Source organism: Gracilinanus agilis, chromosome 1 (assembly GCF_016433145.1).
Source record: "Gracilinanus agilis isolate LMUSP501 chromosome 1, AgileGrace, whole genome shotgun sequence".
Lineage (NCBI taxonomy): Eukaryota > Metazoa > Chordata > Mammalia > Didelphimorphia > Didelphidae > Gracilinanus > Gracilinanus agilis.
In genome coordinates, this window is record NC_058130.1 from 525,210,497 (window position 1) to 525,231,042 (window position 20,546).

Sequence of the window (20,546 nt, forward strand, 5' to 3'; positions counted from 1 at the left end):
TAGCATTAACAATTATAAGGAGAGTTAGGCTATGGAAACTCTAGAGTTTGCACAGTGCTAGTGTTTCATTACTTGGTTTCAGTGCAAGAGATGATGAGTTACTACTAAATTTAGATTGTTTGGACTGATTTCATCTCTAACCTGTCCTCCTGACATCACTGTAAACAGGAGAGTCAAAGCACTGAGGACACTGGATTACATTGGGATCAACTTATTTAACAAGGACATATCCAAAAATGGTAACGAGAAACAGCAGGCTGTACCCACGAACGCCTCGATCAGTCATGGCCAAGAGCAGCAACCAGCACAGGTAACTTCATACTCTCAGTGAGTGCAGCAAGTTACTATAAATTCTCTTCTCTTCCTCCTCCAGTGGCTGCCTCCCCTTTACCACAATCTCACATTTAAAGGTCACCTGGTCCTTCATCCACAGCATATGCATCCAAGTTCAAAAGCATACCCAGGAGCAGAAAATATCAGACATGAATAAACCAAAAATCACATCACACATGAATATGGCAATAGACCAATGGAGAAGAAGCTCATAGTTATCATTCTTATTTTAAGAACTGAAAGTGGTTCCCATGGTTATGGTCTTAGGAAGTGCCACATTCAGGATGTGAACCCAGTCTCCTGACTCTCAGTGACCCCATTTAGGATTTTCTTGGCAGAGACAGTAGAGTGGTTTGCCATTTCCTTCTCCAGCTCATTTCACAGATGAGGAAACTGAGGCAAATAAGGTTAAGTGACTTGCCCAGGGTCACATAGCTGATAAATGTCCAAGGCTTTATTTAAGCTCAGGTCTTCCTGACTCCAGGTTCAGAGCTATATCCACTTAGCTGGCAGATGCTTCTCTATATATTCTAGTAGAAAGAGTGCTGGGCCTGAAATTATGAGTTCAAATCTGATTAAATTGATTCCTTATTATGATCAAATTCGCTTAAAACTACAAAACTTTCTATTTCCTTTCCAACATGCATCTTTAAAAAAAAAAACAAAGATTCTAAGAGCTACAGTTGAGACTGATTTTTAGAGATGCTTTTCCCTATGGAATCAAGGAAAGTGAGTTTATGAAAATTTGTGGAAAAGATAGAGAAAAAGGTGAGGAGAAGAAAATTCTTTCTTGGTATATGCTTTTGTTAAGAGAATTTTATGACAAATAAATCTGAAGACCACATAGCCTGAGAGAAACTAAAGCTACTTTTTTCTTGTCATGTCTAAAGAAAAGCAGCCTGGAAAGAATGAAGAGGATTCTTACAAAGAGATTTTATCAGCTATCTTGAGTGAATTAAGTAGTGTGGAACTTCATTCCCATGAGAAGAGAAGTCATCTGCTATAACAGGCAGAGTGACTATGAGCATTCTTACAGCTGAAATATTGTTAATATCTATGTTTGTTAAATTATTGTTAATAAATTCAGTAACTTTAATATTTATCTGATCCTAAGGGGATTAAGGAAATTAATACATAGAAGAAAAATACAAATAAATTAGTGTTAGGAAAGGAAGTATCTCCTTTTAGGGATAGGCATAGGGACTGGGCCTTTGATTCTTCTGATACAGGGAACTCCCAGGTGATAAAACCCTCCCTATCAATGCAGGGTAAGCACCTTCTCTGTTATAGTCTTAGAGAGCTGCCTAGATAGAGTAGGAAGAGACTTAGTAACTTGATCAGAGTCACACAGCAAGTATGTAACATAAGTTAGGGGTGAACTCGTATTTTTTAGGTTTTGAGACCAGTTTTCCATCAACCACAGCAAGATGCTCCTCATTGTTGTCTTCTTACATTCATTTGTTATTTAAATACTGAACTGGGGTGGAGAATAAAGCTGGTTAATTAAGGAGAAAGATTGAAATTTTGCTAATCAATAGAAAATATACAAATTTACTCCTGGATTATTTTAGAGTAGATTAGCAGTCAGATTTCTAAAGGAGAAACTAAAGGAGCTTAAGGAGGAAATAGATAGTAAAACCATACTAGTGGGGGAACTCAACCTTCCTCTATCAGAATTAGATAAATTGAACCAAAAAATAAATAAGAAAGAAGTAAGGGAGTTATTGAAATGTTAGAAAACTTAGAGCTAATAGATATCAGGAGAAAAATAGGGATAAAAAGGAATATACCTTCTTTTTACCAGCACATGGTACATATACAAAGATTTACCATGTACTAGGGCATAAAAACAGAGTAGATTAATAAGATTAAACATGGGAATGAATCAAGTAGAAGGTTAAGGAGTAACATATAAATGAGGTTGGCAGATACCTTAAAAGCCTTGTTACACTTGGATAGAGATATATATTATTGGTACTACTCTTACACTTATCAGGTGAGACAAGTATTTGTTTCACAAAAGGAATGAACACTGAGAGAGGGCCAAAGGAAAAAAAGATTTTCTTTGGGAAAAGGTGTAAATAACTTTTCTGACTTTTGTTCTTTTTTGGCATGAAAGTCTTCCTCCACCCAAACCCTTTTTTAAAAAAATTATCCCCTTCTTTCTCCATTCTGATATTTAAATTGTTTACACAACAGATCTCACTGGCTAATAGTCCAACCCATAATAGAAAGGAATTCCCATTATAACTTGCCCAACAAATAAGCATTACATATGTATATCAAGTCCTTCAAAGAAGAGGCACCATCATGTCTTGAAACAGTTCATTCCACTTCTGGACAACTCTATATATTTGGAAGGTTTTATTTCTCCACCTGACACCAAGCCTTAATCAGACTTTTTTGTAGTTTCCATGTACTGCTCTTAGTTTTGTCCTCTAGAGAAAAACAGAAAATACTCAATTCTTCTTCAACAGCTTAAAGACACCTGTTGTGTTACCCTATCTTTTCTTTTTCATGCCCCAAAGCCTCAGTTCCTTAAACAGATCCTCAGTGGACTTAAAGGTCCTTTACCATTTGGGTTGCCCTCCTTGTGAGGGCAACTGGAGAAATCAACAAATAGTGGGACCATCCTATCTCTCATCTCTTATTTTTCAAGGGTTAAACTTTCCTAGAAATTCACAACTCTTCTTTCTCCCTCAAATCTTCTAGTGAAAAAATGTCCCCCCCCCCTTTGAATTCCTCACAGCATTTTGCTGAGAAAGAGGGCAAAGGTATATAAAGGGTAAAAGAGTTATTTATACTCTTTCTGTAGCATAATGATTTGTCTGCATGTCTTCTCCTCACACCTGGACACCTGTTTGCAATCTAGATAATTCTCCAAAGTCAGATTGTGCTTGTTTTCATATTTCCATTGCCTAGCACAGTACCTTTTCATAGAGTAGGTTTTTAGTAAATGTTTGTTGAATTATGCTGGATAAAATCTTACAAAGGAATCTTAGTGATATGAAATGACAACCAGATTCCAAATATCTTGGACAAACCATTAAAACTGAATCCTGAAATCTTCTTTAAGCTAATCAAATGTGACATTACATGTGGTTACAATACATGAAAAATATAAAAGTGTGAACCATTTAAAAAACCAGTGTCAGATTGAGCAAGGAGTACTTACTTAATTTATTGGATTTAATATACATTTTGGAGACAGAATCTCTCTTAATGCCTCACAATCTAGGTTTTAGATTTGTTTCTTTCTTGTTTTTACTTTCAGGTTGCTTGTGATAAGGAAAGTGAACTTAATATGCAAATGATTTCATGCCCTAGATTTAATGTTCAAAGGAAAAAAAAAACTCATAAGCTTACACCCTTGACTTTAATCAGATGAAAATACTGATTTCATTGTTTTCAAATTATTATTATCTATTTCCAAGTGTTTTATCTTCTCATTCCATCCTTCCTTCCATTAAGAAGGGTTTTTTTTGGTATATGCCTACATTTTAGGGAAAGGAGTTATTGCATGAAAGCTCTAAGTATGAGAGAAAATGGAAGCCAAACAAATGAGATGTTGTATTTTAGATCTTTATGAGCTAAAGGAAAAGCTAATGTTAATTTTTATTATTAGCTGGGGAGGTCTGAGCAAGGGAGGAATTGTGAAAAAAAAATGTCAAAGGGAGACTGCTAGGATTCAAATATAAGTATTTTGAAACCAAAACAAAAAGTGATTTTGTAGCAAAATGAACACATTGATTTGCAATATCAAATCAAAATAAAGATTAAATTCAGTCTTAAAGTATTTGAACAAACTATCATTCAGTAACAGAATGTTAGATATGAAAAGGGGCATTATGAAAAACTGAAATTATTCAAATTGGATTGAATAATCACTTACAAGGAGGGAGTCAAATGGTGTTGTAGGCAGAGAGACAAGTAAAATTCAGGGGAACATAACACACAAATATAATGACTAGTAATTTATAGTATCACTACCACACATCACAAAGTTAGAAAAACAAAGAGCTTTGTGAGGTGTGAGGGTTAGGGAGAAGAAAAGGAGAGGGTTAAGTTACATGAAGTTGGGAGAAAGGAAAAGAGAGAGGCAATATAGAGCAGCAGAAAGATCACTAGCTTTGAAATTGGAGGACCTGGGTTTGAATTCTACATCTATTTCTTTACTAGTGTGACCTTGGGCAAGTGACAGCGCTCTGGACCTCGCTCTCTTTGTTTGTAAAGTAAGTGGATTGGACTAATGATCTCTGAGGTGCTTTTTGCCTCTGAATTTTATAGTCAAGGAATAAACATATAAAATCTCTCTCTTTCTCCCTCTTCCTCTCCCTCTCTCTGTCTGTCTGTCTTTCTCTCTTACACACACATTACTAGCACAGCATAACATTAAAAATCTCAAAATCAATCAATTAAAAAAATTCATTCAGCACTGGATACTGAGTGAATCAATGAGCATTTGTTAAGCATCTATATGCCAGACACTGTGCTATGTGCCAGATCTTTTATTAGGCATTCGGTATTAAAGACAAAAATCATATAGTCACTGTCCTTAAATACAGACTTTCAGAGACAGAAGGAACAAGTGTCATATTTTTTGTTATTCAATGGTTTCTGTTGTCTATGACTCTTTGAGACCTCATTGGGGGTTTCCTTGGAGTAATCCGCCATTTTCTTCTCCAGCTCATTTCATAGTTGAGGGATCTGAGGCAAACAGGGTTAAGTGACTTAAACTGAATTTTGAACTCAAGTCTTCCTGACTCTATGTCTGGCTCTCTATCCACTGTGCCCATGTGTGTGTAAACATGAATGTATGTATCATGTATGTATGTACCATATAAATATAAATATACACACCCACACCCACACACACAAAATAAATACACCATGATTCGAGGAGAAAATAGTAGCTGGTGGGGTTGGAGGAGTGTCTTAAAAGTCTTCATCTAAAAGCTACTATTTAAGCTGAGTCCTTGAAGGAAACCAGGTATTCTAAGGGGCAGAAGTTAAGAGCCAGGGCATCACAAGCATGGGAGAAGCCCAAAGGGAAGGCATGGGGGTGGAGGGTGGATGGAAACTAGGATGTCATGTATGAGGAATGGCAAGAAGGGGAGGTAGGCAGAAGAATGTGTGCCAAGTCTAGAAAGGCAGACTTGAGGTCAGGTTATGAAGGGCTTTAAATTCCAAAATATCTGATTCCTGAATAAGGAGCCTTCTGAAAGCTAATGACTCACCTTAGTGAGGGATATGGCCAGATCTGAAATTTAGGAAAATCATTTTTAGAAATACTAATATAATGCTACTTGAAATATGGTTGAGTGGGGGCACTCAAACCTTTTTTGTACCAGTTGATATAAAGGATGTTGATAAGAATATTTGTAAAATGTATAAAGAAATGTAAACATATGCAACATGTCTGTAGTTATAAACATGCCTGATGGTGTTTTAAATATACCTGATAGTGTACAGGAATGTACAGGAAGAAAGAACTTTTTGTAAATTAGGTGAGGTGCAGTATAGGATAAATTTTAATTATGTGGAACTATACAGAATTTTGTTGTTCGGTTGTTTCAGTGGCATCTGACCCTTCACGGCCCATTTGGTGTTCTCTTGGCAAAGATACTGGAATGATTTGCCATTTCCTTCTCCAGCTCATTTTACAGATGAGAAAACTGAGGCAAACAAGGTTAAGTGACTTATACAAGGTTACCTAACTAGTACGTGTCTGAGGCCAAATTTGAACTCAGGGAGACACAACTCTAGCTAGGTCTGCCACTCTATCCACTGTGCCACTCTCTTGGCAGCCAGAGTACAGAACCAGAATTTCCTATTGCTAATACAGTACTATTTTTCCTACATCCTGCTTCTCCCACTATCTCAGATTCTCTTCTCCCTTGCTTTTATTTCAATTTCTACAAGGAGAACTCATCAAGCTTGTTATATATAAAAGGTTTCCTATAGCAAGCTTCTTCTTTTATAATACACAGTTGGATTTTTTTCTGGTAAATTTCCTTTTTTCCTCTTCCCCCCGCCCTTGCATTTTGTGCTGCTTTCCCATAGCTACCTAACTGCACCTCTAAAGATACATATTTATCTTCATACCCCAATATTCGTCTCCAAAGTAAAGTATAGGAAAATCCAATCTTGCTTTCTACTTGCCAATCTGTGCCTTGACTTTCCAGGGGAAAAGAGGCAAGTAAAGTTGCAAGAGGGCAGTTCAAACACATACCTGTGTTTGATTTTGATTAAACAAACATCTAAAGGTCACTGAAATATGATGGTCCTGTCTCTGCAAGTAGCATTCTGAGACAGACTGTGAATTCACAAAGAGCCACTATGTCAGAGGTTACTAGGTACAGATTCCACCCATGAGTCAGGGCTTTAAATTTTTTTTTAGCTTTTCCTGAAGGGTAACCCAGCTGGTGATCTCTTAATAGTTATCTCAGAACTCACAGGACTTGATTAGTCTCTTCCTATCCAATAGCTAAATGTCTAAGAGGAAAACCCAACAATAACTAAGCAGCAGAGTAATGTAATCTATTTCCCCTATTTGAGATACACTGATTAGAAGAGAGGATAAGGGAGGAAGTACCAGGAAAGGAAAAGCCAGCTCTAAGAGGGTCTATCTTGCATCTATATAGTCCCATTGTTGTTAAACCTCAAAGTCAAGACAAATTAGTAGGTTTGGAGTTTGGGAGTCCAAGGAACGAGATTATAATTATAGTTTTCCCCAATTCTTTTTAATTTTACTCCTTCAAACAAGTTCCTTTAAACTAGAGAAAAAGACAATAAAAAGACAACTTTCGACACTTTCTTCAACTAATGCTTCAACTGGTTATACTTGACTTTATTTTTATTAATGTACTTAATTCAATGATATAGCTCTATTCTCCATTTAAAGCTTTCAGGGTAGAATTCAGAGCAAGAGAGATTTCAGTGAAGAAATCTGAATTTATGGAAGAAAAAATATTCTACTTTCCTAGGGAATGACCTTTATTTCTTTGATAGTTGTATCTAGTTTTTTAAAAATGACAACTTCAACTAAGATGTTATCCAATTTTTTTATAAGCTGCTTCTGCTTTATCCATGTTATTTCCTTTTACAAAGCCTTTTATCTTCTAAAATGTATATACGTGGGTAACTTCATTCTTGTAAATACCAATTTTTTCATAATGTTCTCCATTTTTGAGTTTTTCTATTTCCTTTTATATTAGTTCCTGGGCCCATTCACATATTTTATTTTTTTTTATAAAGGTATAATATATGCACACTCTGGATGACCCAACAAACATCTTTTGTAGTACTTTAGGGACAATTTCTTACCTGAACAAAGCTGTTCAACTTTTGTGTAGTTTAAAGATACTATGTCATTCACCCATGCAATGATGTCATGTCTGCTCATAGTCTCTTGGGTTATCGAGGTAGAATACACATTGACCGCCATTCCCCAACTGGAAAAATAAAGATATGTTTACTTTAAAATTTATAAAACAAAACAATTCTATAAATAAACCATACTAAAATTGAAGCAACCTTTCATGTACAATTATTATTTATTATTGCCCAGACATAACAGAGGCATAAAACTTTAAGAGCAGTTTTTAAACAACTCCACATATTTTATATTAATAATATACAAATAACATAGAATGAAAAGCTTTCAAAATATAGTTGCCTTAGGGAAAACTTTGAAATTATGTAGGAAGGGAATGAGGTATAAGTCATCTCTGTTGTTTGGTCTTCCACTACAGTTTTCCTAAAAATGCTTTTGGTGAGTCCACAGAAGATAAGTTTGCATTCCAATAAACTGTATTCAATTATAAAAACCAATCACTTAATTTTATCCCCCTACATAACAATCTGCAGAACAGCAAATATAATGTTGCCAGATAGTAGTCTGGTTGCTCTCAGGCCATTTCTATCTGAATTCCATCTAAAAAGATGACTATAATCAGAAAACAGTGATAATAATGATTATGAAGCCTATGAAAAAAATAAGGTCCAAGAAAGGAACCAAAAGGCTCTCTTGCCCTCTAGGAGTGACACCTATATGAATTCTACCAATAATGTCAACAAAGATAGCTGAGTCAAGAGGATTTCTTCATAGAAACAGAGGAATTTGTCAGAATGATACAAGCTCAAGTAATTGCTACCAGAAATTAGATGAAGGTTATCCTTAAGGAGTACATACTTGCTGCTCAGGGAAGATTTTACATGGAAATAGTAGAAACTATGCAACATATCACTGAAGGTAGTAAAAAATTTAGCACATATTGATTTCCTACAAAGACAATATCAAGTGGGCAGAATTTTATCCCAGAAGTCTGATATCCTTCTTAAACTAAAAGATGATAAAATCCCAAAGTACAGATATAAACCCCAATATATCCTTGAGAATTTGACACATAAACCTCTTTTGGAACTTAAGTATCGTCACAGATAGAATTATTGCCCAACATGCTACCTATGTAATCTCATAAAATAAATAAATTTTTAATGGTCTTATCATACTGAATACTCAACCTCCAAATGATATTGTCCTTTCATGCATTTTAAAAGACCATATCCCCTGTCACTCATGTAATTTCTTACAGCATCTGAATGGCCTTCTGAGTCTTGAGTAATAATAATAATAATAATTTTAAACCTCTATATGGGACTTTAAGGGCCTATGAAGTATAGTGTTCTTTCATTTCTAAATGTTCATATCACCTAATTAATCTGACTAATTAATGGAATTTTGACAACAGATCTACAACTCTATTTATAGTAGTAGTAGCCTGAATTTCCAAAAATAATAATAACCCACTTTGGGTATGACTTTACAGATCATAAATTTGCTTTCCCATGTATTTATCATATCATTTGATCTTTACACACCCATGGAAATGGAATCTGTAGCGAGAACAGCCTGGAAATGGAGGAGTAGGAAATGTGGTTGCTCTGCTTCTACCATAGAGGATCAATGAAGCACAGGAATGACATGTGGGGGTGGGGGTGGGCTGGGAATAGTACATCACCCCTGTAGATGCTGGAATCCTGGAAAAGCCCTAATTGACCTAATTTAATTATGGCTCTGGAGGGCAGCTAGAAAGAGTGCCAGGTATAAAGTCAGGAAGAGACTCCTCTTTCAGATCAATTTTGGCCTCGGACATTTACTAGCTGTGTGACCCTAGGCAAGCCACTTAACCCTGTTTGCCTTAGTTTTCTCACCATAAAACGAGTTGGAGAAGGAAATGGCAAACCACTTCTATATCCTGGCCAAGAAAACATTAGAGAAAACTAAAACACAACTGAACAACAACAATGACAAATTATGGATGGCTTTGTGTGTAGCACCTGATTTCTGGTTGTCATCTGTTTTCTGCCACGATAGCCCCATCACCTCTTTGGGAGCCCCTCTCCCCTTGCCTCAGGCATTTCTCAGTAAACCCTCTTTCTGTTGTGTTTTCTACCCACTAACACTTAAGACTTGTGACTCTTTTTGGAGGCAGCTTGCTACAAAGGGAAAAACAAAAACAAAATTTTATTTTAGTAAAAAGACTCTGGACTAGATTATCTCTAAGGGCTCTTCTAGCTCTCAATCTAGGATGCAATGAATTACTCCCACGTTTCCTTTTTGTGAATTTTTCCTCCTGGGAATCCCTCTATTTTAGTACCTTTTTGGGGATATGTCCTGAAACAGAGTTTTATGGTAGAGTGGACCCTTTCCTATCAATACATGCCTCCTCTCTTTTTCCTCCTGGAAGAAGGGAGAAGGAAGGTAGGCTCTCTCTAGTGCCCCTGGCTCTCCCACCAGTGCTTGCTTACAAATGCACATGTGAACAAATAAGAATTGATTGTAGTTATAAATTATAAATGCAATAAATAAGGAAAAGTGTGGAAGTGCTATGAATGCTCAAAATACAACAGTGAGAAAAGAAAACCAAGTTATTTCTCATAGGCTCCTTTTATTGCTGAGAATTATATATACTTAAAAGGATAGTTGTTTTTATTCTGAAGAGATCTTGTGGATGGTATACAGAACTGTGCAGTTTGTAGTCTAGGAAAAAAAGGTCCGTAGATATATTTGAATTAAGGCTGTTTTTGGCATTGGTTTTATGGATCGTTGAAGAAGGATTTTACTAAGATTCTTTAAGAGGTAGTAGGATACAATAACAGGATTGTCAGTCTTAGGAGCCAGAAGATTCTTGAACTGAAATCCATTGTGTTTAAAATATGCACAGTGTGACTAGATGGTAAGCCACGTACAATGTAGGGATACCAGCTTTCTCTTTAAAATGGGGATTGTGCATGAATGTGGTTGACTGGGGAGGGTCTTGGCTCTGCAGTAAGATGTTGGTTTATGTTCTTTCTTAGATGCTTCCTATGCAGGCAACCTGGGGCAGATTATTTAACTTCCTTGGGCCTTGGTTTCCTCATTCATAAAATGAGGAAGTTGGAATACATTTTTTCTGACCTGCCTCTAGATCTATGAATTTAAGATTTTAGGGTTCTTGGTAAATCTTACGGCGGCTATGTATTAAAAAACATTTTAAAATAAACCCATTCATTTATGCATTTATTCATTCTTCCTTTGATCATAAACCAAAAAATGGAAATCTATAAAATAAACTAGACTCATGATTTAAATGGTTGTAGGTTAATTCCAAATTAACCGAGGAGGAAAATGAGTCTGTAGAAAATAACAATGAAAAATAGTAATTTTTAAGTCTCATAGAAACTTGGTACAAACATATTGTAAGATAATAACAAAATACAATGAAATCGTAATTATATGATGCATTTTTTCTTACTGCAATCTCCCCTGAAAACTTCAATAAAGATTTCTTATTAGTGAAGGAGATTTGAAATGAACTGAGTCATAACTAAATCTTTGGCATGGGGGGCAAGCACCACAAAATGTGGCCTGGCAAGCAGCACCCTCCAATCAACTTTTAAAGATGAGATGAGTTGGGAATTGGGGAGGAAACCTTAGATGCTGGGGTACCACTCCACTAGGATGGGTTGTGGGACACAAAGACCTCTGGAAACTGGAGATTCAGCTCAATATTGAAAAGAGCAAGGCAGGCCTAGCAGTGTGGACAGGGCTAATCTGTGTGGTGGCTGCTAGAGGGAAAAATAGTGCCATATTGTAGCTTCCTGTTTTAACTAATTAATCTGGCTAATTAGGCACCATACCCATATGGCTTGAGTAAAAGTGCTGCCAGCACTCTAAATTTCAGTGCCCTGGGACAAAGCCCCAGATATAACCCTAGGTGAAGCCCTGGAAATGAAACAAAGCAAACAAAATATAGCTGAATAAAAGTTTGTATTTAATATTACATGAAACTACTCTACATGAGCAATTCCTTATGTTTTATTCTTTCAGTCAAGATTTTAAAAAAAGGATTATAATAAACAGTTCAAGAATGAAGATTTTTTTTTAACCTTTACCTTCTGTCTTAGAATTGATAATTAAGTATTGGTTCCAAGGCAGAAGTATGGTCAGGCTTAGGGAATTGGGATTAAGTGACTTGCCCAGGGACACACAGCTAGGAAGTGTCTGAGGCCAGATGGGAACCCAGGAACTATAGTCTCTAAGACCTGGAAGAACAAAGTTATAAATGGGAGTATAATTGGTGGGAGAAGAAGACAGGTCAACAAAACACAGGGATAATGTTAATTAGTGACTGTTTGCTTACACTAAGACAGACCCACTAAGGGTCTTAGGAATATGTGTCTCCTCCATCTCTCACTAAATTCATTAAAACCTGGCTCTTATATTTTCCCACTTTTCAGTTCTATATGATTTAGTCTCTGGATTAGTGAGTACTTTTATTATTGTCACACCTTTACTCTCTTCCTCCAGTTCTACCATCTTGGCTGTCCTACAGAATAATTATTAGGATTTTCTGTCATTGTTGAAAAAAAAGTTAGTACTAGAAATAAGATTCACAAGTCATTTTTAAGAGGAAATCCTTTTGAAAACATATTTATACAATAAGAGGCATTTATATTTTTTGAGATAACTACTGATTCTTTTTTTTATCCTGTTGATTCATTTGATTCTTAAATGGTTGGGTCTAGTTAATAATTTCTTTTCATGTCAGCTTTTAGCTCTTTAGGCACTCAATTTTCCTTTTCATAAATTTTAATACAATTAAAGATTGGAAATACATTTTTTAGATATTGAAGAATTTTGGGAGGAAGGGATAAAAATACATATCAGCAAATAAATAGTATAAGATTCTAAGCATAGCTATCCATCACAGAGAAAGATTTCTTAATCAGCCTCCTCTTCAAGTACAAATGTGTATTGCAACATACATAATAAAATTAAGGAATGATAGTTAATAATGAATTAAAACAGGAAAACTCATTAAAATGTTCTTTGGTTAATGACAACATCCATCTAGGTGAACTCATTTATTTGATTTTCTTTTCATCATTTTCTTTTCATCATTTAATAAGAACTGAAAACAATGAATTAAGATTCTGCATGTGTATTTTTTTACTTGAAATATTTTACAACTACATGCTCAGGATGCAGATTTTGGCTTTATCACCGTATGGGACAATTAGTTTTCTTTTATTTCCTACCCACTAATTGTATTTCTGTATTTGCCCAATCATCTCATAAACTACAGGTTGTGTGGGATGCAAGACAAATTTGTGGATAGCTCAGCACAATTCATTACAGCTACTAGAAAAACAAACCCAATTATATGACCTCATGATGCTAGATTAGCAGCAGCATTTTCATCTCCAAAAAATACTATTTTCCCCTTTTACATTTCAGAAATGACTCTTTTAAGGTGGAAGATTATACTTGGAGCAGTTCAATGTGGAATATTAACCCAAATTGACTCGGATTACTATTGGGCAATGAGGCTTTTAAAAATTTCAGAACTTATATACATTTATCTAAAATTACCTGTAAGCAAAATTACTATGAAACCAATTTTGGGCAATTATTACTACATAATCTAGTATAGAAAACACTAGGATTTTTTAAACAAATGTTCTGTAATTCCAAACAAGATACTGCTTTTAGTTGTTGAAGAATATTTTTGGAAAGGAGGAAACACGTGCTATCAAATAAATCATACGAGAAGCCAAACATGGATATACAACTAATAATATATTAAGAGGCACTAGTTCTAGTCCTGGTTTTTCCCCAGAGGATCATTATGCAATTCTATTTTTAAAATCTCTTTGACTTTAAAATGTAAGGTACACATTATTCCTAGTTCAAAGGGGCTCTGTGGAAGAAATGACATAACTTTAAGATATTTATTTTTATTTATTGAAGAATTTTAAAGAATTCTTTCCTGTTTAAAAAAAAAGAACTTGCTAGGAGAAGGCTAGGAATGCTGAAGGCAGGAGGGTAGTTGATAAGACACTTCATAACATATATCCTTATTTTTGGATCCTCAATCATGCCTTTACACCGAAGCACCGGTGAATTGTCTAGCATCTGGGATGTATGCAAGTCTTTTCTGCAACACCCTTGCAAAGAAAGAAAACCAAAGTGCTGAATTTTTATTTTGTGACATTTTGTTAACACATTTAGAGGCAACTGTGACATGGTGGATAGAGAGGGCAGGCCTTACAGTAAGTCAGTCAAGTCCTGTTTCCTACTTATATTAGCTATTTTACTTAGGAAGTCAGTTAACTTCTTGGCCCAGGCAGTGGAAATGATGCTTGATTTGGAGTCAAAATCCCTGGGTTCAAATCCTGGGTCTGATACTTGCTGTTTCACTTTACTACCTGAAAATAATATTCACTTATATGGTTTCAAAGACCACCTCTTTGACTTTTTTTCTTTAAACTCTTACTTTCTGTCTTAGACTCAATACTAAGTATTGGGTCCAAGGCAGAAGAGAGAGGTAAAGGCTAGGCAATGGGGAGTTAAGTGACTTGCTGGGTCACACAGCCAAGAAGTTTTCTGAGGCCAAATTTGATCCCAGGACCACCTGTCTCCAGGTTGGGTGCTCTATCCACTGTGCTACTTATCACTTCTGCTCAGATGACTCTCAAGTACATTCTGCATTCCTTGTCCTCTCGCCAAAATTCAATCACTCAATTAAAAAATTAATAATCATTTATTAAGCTAAGTATTGAAGTAGTCGATGTAGTATAGATAAAGCATCCATATCCGCATGGAATTTGCAGTCTAGAAAGTGTGTAAGATACAAACACAAGTAATGATGGCATGACAGAATATTATAATTGCATTAGACAGTTGGAATAAAAAGTGAGCTAAAGGGGTCACCAAATGAGACCTTGAGCAAGCCTATTCGGCTCTGCCCTTTACTTCTGCTTTTCTACCTATGTAAAAGTCAGGGGGCAAATATTGGTTTGCAACAATCAAATGATGAATTATCTTCAACTTTAGTCAAGTAACAATTGTGATTCAGTGATTACAGAATATATTATAGAAGAAAGCATCCTGTGTTTCTTTTGTTTGAATGAATATATATACAGATGTAAAAATATACAAATATACATATATGTATGTGTATGTATATACACACACACACACACATATATTTCTGGAACTTCAGTAAGAGACGTATTATTTGCCAGGAGGGCTTCCACTGGGCCAGAGTTACAGCCTTAAATCTGGTGGGGTTTTATTTTGTTGTTTGTGTCTAAGGAAAAAATAATTGGATAACTTAATCTCTGACTTGCTTAGAAAGAAAGCAGATATCTGTTCTATCTGCTGCTTCATTTTGTAGAGGAAAGTGGCCTGGATTCAGAATCAGAAGGCCTACAATTAAGTCACTGAATAGCCTCAATTTCTTCAGTGAAATAGGAGGTAAAATTCTCAACTTGAGAAGAGAAAGCCATGGGAGGGGTGAAACAGTATGGAAAAGTCACTGTGAAATACATAGATTCATTCAAATGGGTGAATTCAGCCATCTTGCTATTTCTACTTTCTGGTTAGAGAAAATCTTAAGATAGTCTAGATAAAAGAAAATTATTTTATTTTTTAAAGACCTTTTTGATGATGTTTCTTTCACTGAATTAGATCTGGGAATACAAAACTAAGGTAAACTGACTATTCCTAGACATTGAGTTCTTTTGGTAGTGACCACCAGGTAAATAGTGATTCTAGCTAAACATATTTCATTTAAACATATCATTTTTTCAGTTGAAATTTACAATATTCAAAAGGTTTTCTGCCCAAATGCTTCTTCTAGATTTCTCTTCATAGTAGAAGTCTGTTGTTGTGAGGATTAAATGAGATAATACTTGCAAAGTACTTAGCCCAGTGCCTGACACTTAATATTTGTTTCCTTTCTTCCTTCCCTTTCCTATGTATGTCTCCAATGATCTGGCTCTTAGCAGTGAGCAGCACTTACATTTCCCCCTCTGAACAAAATTTTCTACTTGTAGATGAACATAATATTCTCTAGGTACTGTTCATGTTGTATGTATTGTGGGGGAGGGAATATAAATTTTGAGCTATATAATTCAAATGGCGAATATCTCAGGAGACAATTCTCTACTCATCACTTTCTCATTATTCATGACCTGGAAATTGAGCAAAGGCAGAAAAAAAAGCATATAAAAGAGAAAAGTAATAATTTATTTGGGCGGGGAATGGAAAAGAAAAATATAGCCCTTTAGAGACAAGCCTTGACAATAACACAACATTTCCCTGGAGACATATTACACTAACTTTACTGAGTTTCATTTAAAATAATAAATTAAGGCTTTCCTTTAGTTTGCAGCGAAACTGTGATATGCATAGATTCATTCAAATGAGTGAATTCTGTCATCTCACTATTTGTCTTCTTTCTGGTTAGAGATAGACTTAAATTAGACCTAATAAAAGAAAATAATTTTACTTTTAGAGATATTTTTGATACTTCTGCCACTGAATTAGCTTAGGAAGTACAAAACTAGGGTAAATTTACTCTTCTTAGACACTGAGTTTCTTTTGGTAATGACTACCAGGTCATACCAGGAAATATCTGCCTAGGGTAACAGATTTAGTGGTTAAATTTACTTCATGAATAGATATGGAGAAGGCAATGGCATAATATGTGATCTGATTTATTTTTTTTCAAAATAACATAGAAGAAAAATTCTTTTCTGCTGAAAAATGAGCAATACACAAACTAATGGAAAATCAATGATTTATTTTTACTTTATTGCTAATCTGCACTATTATCAAACCGTGATCATATATAAACCTTCAGAGATGATTAAATGCCACAGCTGATGTGATTTTGGTAGAGGTAGATGTAGTAACTTAAGTCTATTGAATTCAGGTTTCTGTTATAATCAACTGATTTGCTTTTTTAAAAATATCTCCCTTTTCCCATAAACAACTCAGAATTTATTCATCATTCTCACTTGTCTGCTTTTTGGTTTAATAGAGGAATTTTTGCCTGTGATAGTATGTATTACATCCCTCACAACCCCTGTTCTAGTTAGAATACTGGTTTTACTTTAGTAGTTCTTTCTGGTAGAAGAACAAAACCAAACCATACTCATTTCTTTAGGCCAAAAGTCATCTGGTCTCAAGTGCAGAGTTCCTCAGCCTGTTCATTAATGTAGCCATAAATAACAAAATCTCATTTGAAGATGGAGGACCATTATCTTTCTCCTTCACTCATCAGGTTTATGCCAACTCCAACTTCCAAATGACCTTTTCTTAGAGATACTAAGCTTCTTTTACCTGACGAAGATTCTAAATTCTACTAAACAAGAGTTTAATTGAAATTCTTAGTTTGGTTTAAACTATATATAAAGATTTCTTCATGATTTTAAGAAGAAATTACACAATAATCTAATCCAAATGGGTTATAGCATTCTTTATTATGTGTTTCTTATGTGCTGAGAAATAAAAGCAGTCCCTGACTCCCTGACATCATGGAGTTAACAATCTTGGGGCATGGGAAAGGAAATGCCATTAGCTTATATTTATATGGTATTTAATAAAGTACAAAATTCACTCCTTAAAATATGCCCATGAGGAAAGTGAGGGAAGTATTATTATCAGCCCTATTCTACAGATGAGGAAATGGAAGATCCAATGGGTTAGGAAGCTTGCCCACAAGACGATCCAACTAGGGAAGAGCAGGAACTAGAACTCCTTGAGTTTCCTGATGGTCCCAGGCTCACAATATCTGTGGCCAAAGATCTAGATTTAAGAGTTGAGCAGGACATTGGAGATCATCAGGTCCAAACCTCAATTTCCACCCCGTTTTAAAAGAAGAGCAAATTGAGACCAAGAGAGGGGAATTCATTTGTCTGAAGTCACAGTGGTAGCAAGTGGCAAGAAATGGGAAGACTCTAAAGCAGTTTTATCAAATTCAGATAGAAAAATGGGCCAGTAAACTGATCCCTGTGAAAGAAGTACTGACTTGGAAAACTATAGAATAATACTAAGTGTTCTATTGCAATTTTATTTCCAAATTACATGTTATTTTGGTCTTTGGGAGGCCAGCTAGCCCTTGACTGTCACCTTTGCTCTAAAGATATCAGAATAAAGGAGTGACATGGACAGAACCATGCACATGCAACATTACACCAGGAGTAGTGTGAAGAACAAATTGGGAAAGGGAAGCCAGAAAGACCCGTTAGGAGCCTATTCCAAAATCAAAGAAGACGATGAACTGGAGCAGTTGGAGTAAGAAAGGAAGGAAGGGACTAATTTGGGAACTGTTGTAGAAATAAACTAAATAAATAAACCTTGCTAACTGGCATGCAGGAGAGGGAAGAACCAAAGATGAAAAGATAAATCCATGTGTTTTCAAGACCGAGGGATTGGGAAAATGTTAGAAATATCAAGAGAAAATGAGATGTCAAGGGGAAAGGAATATTTGAAAGATGAAGATTTCTATTTTAGACACATTAAGTTTTAGACACAAGTAGAAACATCTGGGAGAGACTTAGAAACATAGATCCTAGGATCTATTTCCTCTCGTTGGGGAAAGGGACTCACAGATTTGGTAGTTATCTGCATAGACATAACAACTGAAGCCTGGGGGGTAGATGAGATTACAAAAGGAGACAATGTAGAGAAAGGAGAAGAGGGTCACAGGCAGAAAGGACATTCTGATTAACTGATAATGGAATGGAAATATCAAAAAAGCACAGTATTTCATAAACTGATATAAGGCCTCCAACAAGACTGGATAGAGAACGTCCAAAGATAAGGATATTTAAGTTCTACAAGGAATTCTTCCTGTGATTCCTAACTTCAGCTTCTGTTACCATGTGGCACAGTGGCTAAAGAGCTACACCTGGAATCAGGGAGACCTCCATTTAAATCTGGCCATAGACTTTAGCTGTGTGACCTTAGGAAAGTCACCTAACCTCTGCCTGCCTCAACTGTAAAATAAAGATAATAATACTCTTTCCAAGGATTGTTGTGAAGAACAAATGAAAGAACACTTGTAAGGCACTAGCACAGTGCTTTGGTTCATAGTAGATGCTTAATAAGTGCTTATTTTTTCCCTTCCTTCTTTCTCCCCTTCCCACCCCCAATGTTGTTTGAGTACATCATGAGAAGCGAATGTTTTTATATCAAGGTTAAGAATACTGTAAATAAAATAGGCATATATTATCTTTCTAACTAAAATTCTTGTATTAGTAAAAAAATTGATTCAAGAAATTTTATCTATACAAAGGAATAAGTATAGATGTTTATCTAAATCTATATTGTCCTAAATATCAATAAAGGAGAAATTAATGATTGGCTTAAGACACTTTATGAACAGAATCTCACTCTTGGAAAACAAGACCAAATAACTAATTCTACAAGCCTCTTTTCTCAGGATACCTGGCTAGTACCAAGTCTTCCTTCTTCCTTTCAGCATAGCTTTTGATCCTCAACTCCTTCCCTTCTTCCCTGGTCCCTCCTGACAAGACCCCAATACTCCCACTAGGTTCCAAGTCTTTAGACACTCATCTGATTTTGGAATGATAATACACATACAACCCAGATGCAATTGCTTCCCCTCTGGGAAGGAGAAGGGAGGAAAGGGAGACAACTTGGATCCTATAACTTTGGAAAACTTATGTGGAAATGTTATTCTATGTAATTGGCAAAAAAAAAATCTTTATAATAGACACTCATCTTCTCATCTGTAATGAACCAGTCAATTTTTGGGGAAAGTGGCCACAACTGAGAAGCTAAAGACAATATATCATTGTTGGAAATCTGCTATATAAGACAGTATTCAGAGTAAGTACCTGGGTGGGAGTTGACCATGATGTCAGCATAGACTCTAGAACAGTGATGGGTAAACTACAGCCTGCGGGCCAGATGAGACCCCCTGAAATGTTCTATCTGGCTGGGGTAATTATTCCTAATCTGACGAATACAATGAGTAGGATACAATACAATGAAACTTCGAAAGAGTTGCCTTAGAACAGACTGACAGATGAGCATTTCCTTTCCTTTGGCCCCCTCTTTAAAAAGTTTGCCCGACACTGCTGTAGACCATAGTTTGCAATGAGTGATATCATCTGGTACCCTAGCCCTCTCAGTTCTGTACCCTATTGTCTCCTTAACCGTTTACTTCCCAAATCAGGAGCACAAGATCATTTTATAAAACCTGCTTTTGAGAAAGAAAGGATTCTTGTTTTAAAAAAGTAAGAAAGTGAAAACAACTTCAGGATGACCCCTCCTAGAGGAATGTGCTTTTCATGGTAACCAAACAATAAAGTTAAAGGAATGAAACTCTTTTGGGAGAATTTCAGAAAGAAAAAGGGAAATTGGGAAATTGGGGGTGGGGGGGAAGTAAGCAAGGCAAAAAACTTGCTGGAATCCTGAAATCATATCAAACAGGTTAATGTTTATTTTGCCTATCAGTAAAGCCAGTCCTCTGAGTACATCATTGTGGACCAAAAAGGGAATAGAACTGAGCAGAGTATTTAGGATGGTATGAGGATGCAAAAAAAGTGAATTTAAAAACCATAAAGGAGATCCTTACCAAAGTTATTCTCTTTCCTCAATTTTACCAAGCATCATGTACTATATTCATTCTAATGAAAGTGGACACCTAACTTAAGCCTCTTTGAAGGAGACACCTGAAACAAAAAGATTTGAGTGACTAGCCTTTGGATTTCAAGCTGGGAAAGATTTCTGGCTCACTAATCTGCCAGCTGTAACATATAAACCATGCTGATATTTTAGGAATTACTGGATTTAACATTTCCAGTGACTACATATTTTATTTCTTGGGTCTTTCAAATTGCTATTT

The 20,546-nt window shown here is 35.7% G+C and overlaps 1 protein-coding gene across 3 annotated transcripts in view; it reads right to left on the bottom strand.

Annotated features, from left to right (window-relative positions):
* Positions 1–20,546, bottom strand: part of MAPRE2 (microtubule associated protein RP/EB family member 2) — a 145,671-nt gene that overhangs the window by 67,918 nt on the left and 57,207 nt on the right. For 2 of the 3 annotated variants that reach the window (XM_044666402.1, XM_044666394.1), the window contains exon 2: positions 7,660–7,787. The exons of the other annotated variant lie outside the window; for it this stretch is intronic. In XM_044666402.1, coding sequence (XP_044522337.1) covers positions 7,660–7,780 — 121 coding nt within the window. In that variant the 5' untranslated portion in view covers positions 7,781–7,787. The remainder of the gene's footprint in view (positions 1–7,659; positions 7,788–20,546) is intronic. 3 annotated transcript variants of the gene reach the window in all.